The sequence below is a fragment of the Nicotiana attenuata genome, unplaced genomic scaffold (genome assembly GCF_001879085.1).
Source record: "Nicotiana attenuata strain UT unplaced genomic scaffold, NIATTr2, whole genome shotgun sequence".
Taxonomy (NCBI): Eukaryota; Viridiplantae; Streptophyta; class Magnoliopsida; order Solanales; family Solanaceae; genus Nicotiana; species Nicotiana attenuata.
The window spans coordinates 12,531-23,941 of NW_017672224.1; the positions used below are offsets into that span (position 1 = coordinate 12,531).

General features: G+C 33.4%; 1 protein-coding gene across 1 annotated transcript; it reads right to left on the reverse strand.

Annotated features, from left to right (window-relative positions):
* Positions 1-5,079: 5,079 nt before the first annotated feature.
* LOC109212374 lies at positions 5,080-6,347 on the reverse strand. The gene is made up of 2 exons (XM_019376015.1): positions 5,997-6,347; positions 5,080-5,490 (listed from the first exon to the last, which is right to left on the reverse strand). The coding sequence occupies exons 1-2, from the start codon at positions 6,345-6,347 to the stop codon at positions 5,080-5,082; spliced, it is 762 nt and encodes a 253-aa protein (XP_019231560.1).
* Between the last annotated feature and the right edge of the window lie 5,064 nt (positions 6,348-11,411).

Consider the following 11,411-nt stretch of genomic DNA (forward strand, 5'->3'; position numbering starts at 1 on the left):
GATGCTGTGAAGAAGTATTACAGGATAGCTGGGATGCCCCTAGCTATGCAAGTGTGGTTTTATGAGTGTTGTTCTTCTGTTGATTCCAAAATTGCACTCCGAGTTGATGACGTGGTCCCTAGAGTACTCAATTGGAGAACCATCAAAAATCAGCCAACCTTTTCTTATCTGATGAACGGCATGTTCAATGACACCGGAAACATGGTAATATACGAAGTGTATCAGTGCTAGTTTAGATTTTATTAATAATTAATAGGCATATGTTTGCATATAGAAGTATGCAGTTGCATTCACATACATTTTTGATGCTTCAATACCTGCTGTAGTTTCTGCATTCAGTTGCAAAATACATTTATATACAAATACATACAGATAGAAATACTTGTATAATCAGCTGCAAGAAGATATTGATGCAGACAGCTGTATACATTTGGATACTAATGCTTACAGAAATAAATACTTGCATATAGATTCAAGATACATGTATACAAATGGATATGGACTAATAATCAGCTGCATAAACTTGTATACAAATCCATACAGATTCTGCATACAGTTGAATGCATTTACTGCCTACAATAATATACATATACATACAGCAATATACAACTGTTGTAACCTTCAATATTATTCTTCATACATATGCATATTATTTCCAAATCATCAACTCTGCCTTATCTTCAATAGAAATATCATATTGTATTCCAGATCTGCATTTGGAAGAATACAGTTAGACTTTTATTATATTTATTTTTTCAGATTGTTTTCAAGGACATCAGTCCAAGCGATATAGAGCTAGCCGTTATTCAGATTCCTCTTGTAGCCGCCGATGTTGAGAACAGACCTACTCTTGCTCATTCAGACAAATCGGGAGAGGATTCGGATGACTTTTCTCCGACACCCGATCTTCCATGTAAGAAGAAACATGCTGCAATTGTTAGTCCATCTTCATCACCGCCCCATAAAAAGCGTAAGGAACACGAAAGCCATCATAATGAAATAGAATATCATCCCAACATTCCTCCTGTTTGTGTTTCCGAAATTGGACATAAAGTTTTGCATGACCATCAGTTGCCACAAGGCCAAAATGATGAAGTATCTTCTTTGAGGAAAGACCTGTATTCATTCAAAGAATATGTGAGTATTTAACCATAGATTAAACATTACAGTTTAATGCTTAGCATTCATATATTTTTTCCGCAATCTTCTAATTGTTTTTGTATTGTTAAGGTTATGGGAGAGTTCAAGTCTCTAACAACATTGATCAATGATAACTTCAAGAAGCTTTCAGACCATATTCAACAAAATCAGCAAAATGAACCCATAGGGAGACGTGATGATGGCATTCACACAGATGTCGGAGATAATGTTGAGGTTTAACATTCTTAACATATTGAGCATATGTATTTAACTGTAGTTATATCTGTGTTAACATTAATATATAATTGCAATTAACTGCTGTATTTAAATGTATTTCAGATGTATGTAGATGTATTCTGATTTGTAAATCTTAACATATTGAGCTGTATTTAAATGTATTTCAGCTACATTTAGATGTATTCTAAATTGTTAATCTCGAATTTGTGTCTTTAATATTGTTAAATATTGATATTGTTAAATCTTAACAGGATACTGTTAAATATTGAGTTGTATTTAACTGTATTCTAACATTTAGTTACTACACTAACAATGTTACATACAACTACCAGAAAACTACATCAGAGGTACCGTCCGACATACCATCTAAAGTTCAAGAGGGTGTATCTACAGAATTTTGTGTATCTCAATTTGAACTGGACGGCAAGTTTCTTCCCAATCAAATTCCAGAAACTAGAATTGTGATTCACGCCAGTGCAAAAAAAGCTGAAGCCACACCAATGCAATCTCATAGGAATCGGCGACCAAGTAGATGGAACTCTTCGCCTTATGAGTCTAACTTCGACTCAGGAGGTAAGTGATTTTACAAACTTAAGATTCACCGTTCATCGTGGTTTTGTCATTTAAAAGTCCCTAAAAAGTCACGAATTCAATGTACAACAGGTACATTTTTAAAGTTGACCCCCATTTTTGAGAAAAGACACCCCTTTGAGGATGATTCAATAACGGGGCCACATCCTATGTTAATCATTCAAGAATATGACAAATGGGTTCGTGATGGTCTTCTAGCTAGACATGATCAGAAGTGAGTTTTTCTCCGGTTATTGTATTAAGTTTTCATATTTTTGAAAATGTATATAATGATTTTTATACCATACTTGTAGAAGTAATTTGTAAGACCATTACAAGAAGAACAAGTCAATACTTCGCATACCGTTGGATTTTGGAGTTGATCAAGTTAATTCCAAAAATTGGTTTTACCTTCTATCAATTGACGGGAAGCTATGGGATGACAATGTAAGTTTTTCAACCAACTGACTAATTTTTTTTGAATAACAACATGTTGTTTCATTCAAACGTATATTGTGATGTATTCAACTGTATTCATATATTAATCCCCTGATTAAACTGTATTTCCAATTAAATTCAACAGTTTAGTTCCCCTGAATTCTTTTGTAATCAAGGTATTTTCTATAGTTTTTTGCAGCATGTAACTTAGTTATACTCAGCTGTATTTAGTTTTATTGTGTTGTATTCAACTGTATTCATTTATGGTCAGTTGCATTAAACTGTATTAAACAACTAGCATCAGTTGTATTCAATTGCTATATTCAGTATTATTCAACATATGTATTCATCTGTATTCAGGTATTTTCAATTAAATTCAACAATTTTAATCCTCTGAATTCATGTGTATTCATCTAATTTCTGTATTCATTTGTATTCAGCTATATTAATCAACTGTATTCATCTATAATATATATATATATATATATATATATATATATATATATATATATATATATATATATATATATATATATATATATATATATATATATANATATATATTTCAGTTGAATTCAAATGCTTTAATCAGCTGTAGTCAGCTGATTTCTATTGCATTTATCTTCAGCTGTATTCAACTTCTAAATTCAGAAGTATTTCTAAACATAACTATTCATCTACAGTAGATATGTATTTATCTGTATTGAGCTATATTATTTCTTAGTTCAAGCAATTACACTCACACCATCTACTAACCTCTTTTGTGTATAGCATATGGACGTCATATTCTACTACTTGAGAAAGAAGGGAAAGTACAATCATCATAAGGACTTCAAGTATACAACTGTTGATTGTATATTCGAGACAAGAATCGCTGAAATATACGACAGGTATGAAGATACAGATAGTGATGCTAATGTAGCCAAACAAGAGGACGTGGTATGTGAGTATATGAGGGGCTACAGATTGCATGCTAATGTACCTTGGCATACTGTGGATAATGTCTTGATACCAATCAACTTGAAGGACAAACTACACTGGATATTGGCTGTTGTCACATTCAAGGAGAGATGTATCAAAGTGTATCACTCGTACAGATCTTCAGGTCATGATGCCTATGTAGTTTCTGAGATTGATAAGCTAGCTAAGCTTCTTCCTCTGTATCTATCAATCAGTGGCTTTTACAGCGATAGTCAAGGCATAGACTGGTCTGCTTATCCAGCATACAATGACAAGTCACATAACGATCCCTTTGAAGTTTTTTTCATTTCAGATCTGCCTCAACAGAAAGCGGGCAGCATGTAAGTATTCAATCATCATTCTTGAATGTTGTATACAAATCTAATTGTATGAATTATTTTTAACTGTTTTAATAAATTATTTTTTAGGGATTGTGGAGTGCATGTTGCAGCATACGCAGAATTTCTGAGCACTATTGGAGAGATTCCAAAAATAACATTTGACTCCACTCTACTCCGTCAAAGATATGGTGCTCTCCTCTGGGACTATGCTATGCGCAAGATAGAAGCTGATGCCATAAGCGAGAATGAAGCACCTTCAAAGATTGCTAGGCAATTCACTGAGTCGGAGGCAAAGTTGCAGATTGTTTAGGTCATTTTAGTTTTGGAGTGTAGATTCAAGGAGGATACTGTTTTGAGTAGATTGGGTGTAGATTTAAAATCTTATCACTTATACATTTTTGTTCGTGTATGACAATTGCAACTTCTCAATGACAGTTTCACTAGTTTATTCATAAGTATTCGTACTTATCTTCAGTTGTATTCAATTGTATTCAGATGCATCCATTCAGATATATCTTTCAAGTTCATATAATACATATTATACAATAACACAACTTCAGATGTATTAAGCAGGTTGTACGTAGTCATATGTATTCAGGTGTATTCAATTGTATTTAAGTGTATTATTCAGTATTATCTAGTTGTATTTAAATGTATTCAGTTGTATTTAGGTGTATTAAATTTACTATACACTTCATATATATTCAGGTGTACTCAATTGTATTTAAGTGTATTATTCAGTATTAGCTAGTTGTATTTAAATGTATTTTTTAATGTATTCAGTTGTATTTAGGTGTATTAAATTTACTATATACTTCATATATATTATTCAGGATACTGTTTTGAGTAGTTTTCGGTATAGATGCTATTTAGTTTTAAGAACTTATCACTTATACATTTTTGTTCGTGTATGACAATTGCAACTTCTTTATGACAGTTTTACTGGTTTATTCATATGTATTCCTGCTTATCTTCAGTTGTATTCAATTGTATTCAGCTACATACACTCAGATATATCTTTCATTATCATATAATACATATTACATAACACAACTTCAGATGTATACAACAGGTTGTACGTACTCATATGTAGTCAGATGTTCTGAATTGTATTTAAGTGTATTATTCAGTATTAGCTAGCTGTATTTAAATAAATTATTCAGATGTATTCAGTTGTATTTTGGTGTATTTAATTTAATATATACTTCATATATATTTAACTGTATACAAAATCATCAACTAATTGTATTCCAGAAATATTAACGAAAGTCATTTCTGTATATATTACTTGACAAAGAGATAGCTGCTAATGTCATCATAAGTATTGAAAAATCGTTAACTACCAATACATGTCAGAATAAAACTATTTATTATGTGGAGCATTTCTATACGTTCACTTGTTATGTCCTCCCTGCCCACATATGCTACATGAATGTTGGTTTTTCGGTTGCAGCAGTTCACTTAAAGTTTTATCGCGCTTCTTCATTGGCCTTCCAGGAGGTCTTTTCCATTTGGGTGGTAGTACAACCTCCTCTGCTACATGTTCTGGTATATTCCAATCATTTTTGTCCGGTAGCGGGTACACTGGCACATCGTATGTCGCTACAATTGTACTTGGTTTGTAGTAGTTAGAGCAATATTCATCTGGCATTAGAAACTTGCTCTTCAATACAGCCCAAGCATGTGAGCATGGCAATTCATCAATTTGGAACCTCCCACAAACACATTTTCTCTCTAACAGGTAGACTGTGTAATTCCTCCCACCATCATTAACCGTATGTAAGTATTCATTTGACGGTACCACCTACATTTAAAAATAGAAATATAAGCTTTGAACACATTTAGCTGAATTACCAAATGTATCTATTTGAATTAGTAAGTTACATATAACAGAAACATTTGCATATATATGAATACATCATATATATGGACCAACCAAATGTCATTTGTGAGAAGTGCAGAACTTATCAAAAGTCTGCTGTAGTTTAGGCAACAGTATGCTAACAAAAGCATTATAATCATACGTATTGACAATACATATAAAATTTACATATCATATAGCTAGTTGTATTCTGATGTATTTCAATAGTTTTTTCAGCATGTAAATTAGTTATATTCAGTTGTATTCATATCAGATTTATGAAAAAATATGCATGTTAGGTGCTTGAATGTAGTTGCATTCATTTATATTAATGGTAGTTCTACTTAAAAATGATTGTATTCAGTTGTATTCCTGCCAGTTATTCAGTTGTATTCCTGCCAGAAATTAACTAAAAATATATACAGCAATGACAGTAAAATTTAACTTACAGTCATACGTGTACACATTCTCTCATTCAACTCCAGCATCTCCTGGTATTTTTTCCCCAGCGTCTTGTATGTCTGTGTAGCTTCTTTGCAGTTACTACAATTCCAACGTCCAAACATCTTCCTAACTTCTTCGAGGAAGTCGTATATTGGCAATTCCCTTGCTGAAACTAGTGCGGCATTGATTGACTCAGCAATATTTGACGTCATTGTCCATCCCCTGTTAACAGGTGCATACAACCTAGCCCACTTTTCGTAACCAGCTAACTCTAAGTATTCTTTCACCCAAATATCTACCTTCTCCACCTTCTCCATTAGACTATCAAATTCAGCTTCTGTGTATGCTTTTGCCATCGAAAAGTTTATCTCGCTCAACTTGGCATGGCTCTTTTTGAATTTCTTATATACGTTGTTCCATAGATGCCATATACAAGCAAAATGCGGTACATCCGGATACACTATACAGATTTAATGATACTCTCATTTCTATCTGAAACGATGCACATGTTTTCCCTTACACCGTATGCTATCTTGAATTGCTCANATGTATTCAACTGTATTCATATAAGGTCAGTTGCATTGAAGGGTATTAAACAGCTAGCATCAGTTTTATTCAATTGTTATATTCAGTATTAATCCCCTGAATTAAACTATATTAAACTGTATTTTCAATTAAATTCAACAGTTTTAATCCCCTAAATTCTTTTGTAATCAAGGTATTTTCTATAGTTTTTTGCAGCATGTAACTTAGTTATACTCAGCTGTATTCAGTTTTATTGTGGTGTATTCAACTGTATTCATCTATGGTCAGTTGCATTAAACTGTATTAAACAGCTAGCATCAGTTGTATTCAATTGCTATATTCAGTATTATTCAACATATGTATTCATCTGTATTCAGGTATTTTCAATTAAATTCAACAGTTTTAATCCCCTGAATGCATTTGTATTCAGCTTTATTAACACCTATGTTCATGTGTATTCAGCTAATTTCTGTATGCATTTGTATTCAGCTTTATTAACACCTGTATTCATGTGTATTCAGCTAATTTCTGTATGCATTTGTATTCAGCTTTATTAATCAACTGTATTCATCTATAATATATATATTTCAGTTGAATTCAAATGCTTTAATCAGCTGTAGTCAGCTGATTTCTATTGCATTTATCTTCAGCTGTATTCAACTTCTAAATTCAAAAGTATTTCTGAACATCTATATTCATCTATAGTAGATATGTATTTATCTGTATTCAGCTATATTATTTCTTAGTTCAAGCAATTAAACTCACACCATCTACTAACCTCTTTTGTGTATAGCATATGGACGTCATATTCTACTACTTGAGAAAGAAGGGAAAGTACAATCAGCATAGGGACTTCAATGTCACGACCCGGATTTCCCACCATCAGAGTCGTGATGGCGCCTACTCGTGGTAGCTAGGCAAGCCAACTTAATTACCTTTCCATCACTAGCAATTATCTTTAACAGTTTATAACATCAATATACAACATAAAGTCTAATAAGAACAATAGCGGAAGTCTGTCTTAAAATGATGAATTTAAAATGCGGAATAGTCAAAAACAACCTCTACCCAAGATTTGGTGTTACATTACTCACGAACCACTAAGACTAAACTAAATACAAAGGTCTGAAAGAAATATAACAGCTGTCTGTCTCGAAACAAGGAGGCAACAGTCTAAAAGAAAACAATGAGAAGAGACGCCGGGCCTGCGGACGCCTGCAAGGCTACCTCAGTCTCGCGTAAATGAAATCCTGCTACCGTACTACTGCTGCTGCTGCTCCTCAAAACCTGGACCTGTGCAAAAATGCACAGAAGTGTAGCATCAGCACAACCGACCCCATGTGCTGGTAAGTGTCTAGCCTAACCCCGGCGAAGTAGTGACGAGGCTAGACCGGACACCACATAAACCTGTGCAGTCATAAATATACAGCGGAAATCGAATACAAGGCAATTAACAACATGGGAGGGGAAACATGCGATGGGGAGATACAATATTAACAGTAATCCAGAGTAACCAACTAAACAACTTAAANCTATAAGATCTTTTTCGATAATAGTTATGCACAAAGGATACATCCCAAATTCTCTGTTCTCTTTTTTCAATTCTACATACACTCTGTAGCCCATATCATTGTGTATTTCCATTGGCGTGCAATTTCCTTCTACTTTGTATTGTATTTTAATGGTCTTTGAGCTCAAATCTATACCCAGTTGATTAGAAATTGAAGCAACTAGATCATTAAAGGAGGCATACTCCTTAATCAGTATTCCCTCAATTGCAAAATCGATATAATTGCCCTCATCATTCCACTTGCCAGAATGACGCAACAAAACTGTTAAACTTGCCATATGTATAGAGCAACTATAATTTATTTTGTATATAATTTGTATCAATCGAAAAAAGGAGAAGAGAATTGAAGAATTTGGATGCTCTGTTTTTTTGCTTCTTTTCACGAATAAAGGGAGAAGATTATTCTGCATTCTTTGAGCAGATTATTGTGTACTCGTATTATTTCTGTGAGTTAAATTAGGAGACTATCATGTGAATTTATTTCCTTCCGTTTTTAACAAGTTTAACTTCCCAGAATCTGCGCAAAAACGTTACTGAATTTTATCTGTATTCAGCTTGGATACAAATAAACACAGATACCCTTAGCTGGAGTTCCCCTTTTTACGCCTATTTTTTTGGTTGTATTAATGAATACAACTGCTTAAATACATGAAATACATTATATAAAAACATAAAAGGTATCTATAACAAGTAATATACCAAATGGTATCTATAAATGACTAATTAGGGCTAAAAGATGGTGCTTTATGAAAAATTCTCTTTAATATAAGTATCTATTTCACCACCCAAAAAACAATCAATGACAAATGACGACTCCTAAAAGAAGGATTCTAGCTACCTCCTTAATTCTAGAAGTGAATATATATATAAATTTTTTTTGAGATAAAAAAAAACCATAACTTTGCAAAACTTGAAGAATAGTTTGTTATAAAATGTTGGAAAACATCGGTGGTGAAATCGTGAGAGGCTACTTTTCTACAGAGGTGGATCCAAAATTTGATGATTGCGAGTGTCACTGTATTTAAAGTAAACGTATAAATAGTCGAAGAGATTGAGTTTGGGTATACATGCATTTGGCCGGTTCACTATATTTTAAATTAATTCGGTCGTGGAGGTTCGAGTCCCCCGGTTCGGTTCGATCCATTTTGAGTTAATTTGGTTTGCTTTACAAAGTTTTTTTGTGCAAAAATAAACACATCATAACGAAACTGAATATATTTGGTCCTTTCAAGGAAAAAATAATATAAACTACATAAAAAAGAAAAATGATTAAAAATATATTCAAATAAAAAAAAAAATTGAAATCTAGAACAAGAAAACATAGACAAATATACTTTTATAATCTCAAGAACTAATAAATATGACATTGAATATAGAGAGAAAATATAAAAATGAAGATAAAAGAAGGAACATAAAAGTAAGTTGGCTCAGTATGAGTGGTAGGTGGATCAATCTGGGTTATTGGGCTTGGGAAGGACTACTTTGACCATGACATCTACAGGCATTTTGTAAGCAGAGGTGCCGCTAATTATTTTAATAGCTTTTCTATGTGAAATACTAGTGAAATACCAATCCGTACATGAAATACTACTTGAGTGAAACCGGGTGGCATACCACCCCATCACCTCTACATAGATCCGCTCCTGCTTTTATATGTTTAATTTAGAACACATACTCTTATATGTGTGCATATATATATATTTTTAATTTAAATACGGACAATATCTTCTTTAAAAAAAGTCGTTTACGTGTGCAAAAATCTGGCAAGTAATCAGCGGCTAGTAGTAAGAGCTCAACCAGCTATATCACCTGAGAATTTCCTTTCCACTCCTCTATGCCCCTTTAAGAGGTCCACGGTCCACGGCTAGTACCTGGGACGGAAATTGCTGCCAATAATGAAAAATAAGCCTCTCTAACAGTTGAAAGTCATGACTAAAAACAAAAGATCATTTTCCCTACAATTTTCATTAAAATAAATTCTATAAAATGCAGTAAAAGAAAGGTCTTTCGCGGATAAAAACAAGTGATAGAAAAGTACCGGCCAGCATTCTACTGATTCATATAGTTAATCAACATGCATCAATATCATAATAAGAAATCCTTTGTAAGAAAATCAAACACGTCACACCCATTTCTACTTTACTAACCCTCTTAAAATTAATAAAAGATTAATAAAGCTCAAAAGGTTTTTCTCAAAATTGAAAAGTGACAAAATTGTGTTCTAAAATATTGTTCAGATAGTCGCCACTTAGAATCTCGGTGTGCCAAGTCACCATTTAAAAGCAAATTTTCTTTTCAAAGCACGCTCGACTCTAAAACCGATTGCACCCAGAGTTTTTGGTAAGGAGTTCATTTGACTCGGGGAGAAGGTGTTAGGCATTCCCGAGTCCCGCGAAAGTCATGGTTGCGTACCCAATCTAGTTGGCTAGATCCGTGTTTGCTCTAAACTTCTAAACGTTTTTCTCAAGGTTTCTTCTAAAACTTTACCGTCAAAACCCCTTATCTTTTCCGATATTAGGGTTTTGTTAAGTTATTTCGAACATGTTCTACTGTGTTTCCTTATGTTGTTCTTTTACTTGAGTTTGCATGTTAAGGGCCTTAACCTTTTTGAGATTTCTGAATTTATTTTTGTTAGTATTTTGCCTGAATTACTGGTTTTTGATCTCTATACTCGATTGATGGTGAAAACCCTAAAATTTGGAGTTCGTTCGAGTTCTGAGACTATTTGCTATGTGATTTACTTGTTCGTCATGCTCTGAATTTGATTGATTTCAAAACCCTAACTTCTTTGGACCTGTTCGAGCTTCTGAAGCCGCTTCATCTGTTGCTCGACTAGATTTGAAACCCTTTTCGTTTCTACTTGTTTCTTTATGTGATTTTTACTTCCTGCTATCATTGAAACTCAACTATATTTTTCAGAAAGGTCTTTGTACTTGACCTTTTACATGCTTCTGATACTCTCTCTTTTCTCTATTACTGAGTTGGTGAAATCGACCTATGTGACTACCATGTTTCGATAGTTCATTAGCTACTGACTTTGTGTTTGCTATTGCATGATGCTTCTCTTTGTCACGAGTTCAGCCTCGCATGCCTAATGTTCATGCACTCTTTTATATGCTAAATTTCCCTCTAAAAGGACCTTCCATTGTGGATTGATTTCAAACCACTCCTTGTGTAACTTTGATTGTACCCGTGTGTTAAGTAATTGATTCTTTCCTTGTTTTATTGATTTCCCTGTTTCTTGGATTGGTTTGAAAACTTCCCTTTGGACTTTCGATTCTCTTGTCTTTAACTTGGTTTATTTGGGAGCCCATGTCATTCTCCC

Excerpts from the sequence above, each read along its gene's own strand:
- LOC109212374 (XM_019376015.1), bottom strand. The coding sequence starts at position 6,347 with ATGGCAAAAGCATACACAGAAGCTGAATTTGATAGTCTAATGGAGAAG. Across the intron at positions 5,491-5,996 it reads GAATGTGTACACGTATGACT|GTGGTACCGTCAAATGAATA; the intron begins GTAAGTTAAATT and ends TTTTAAATGTAG.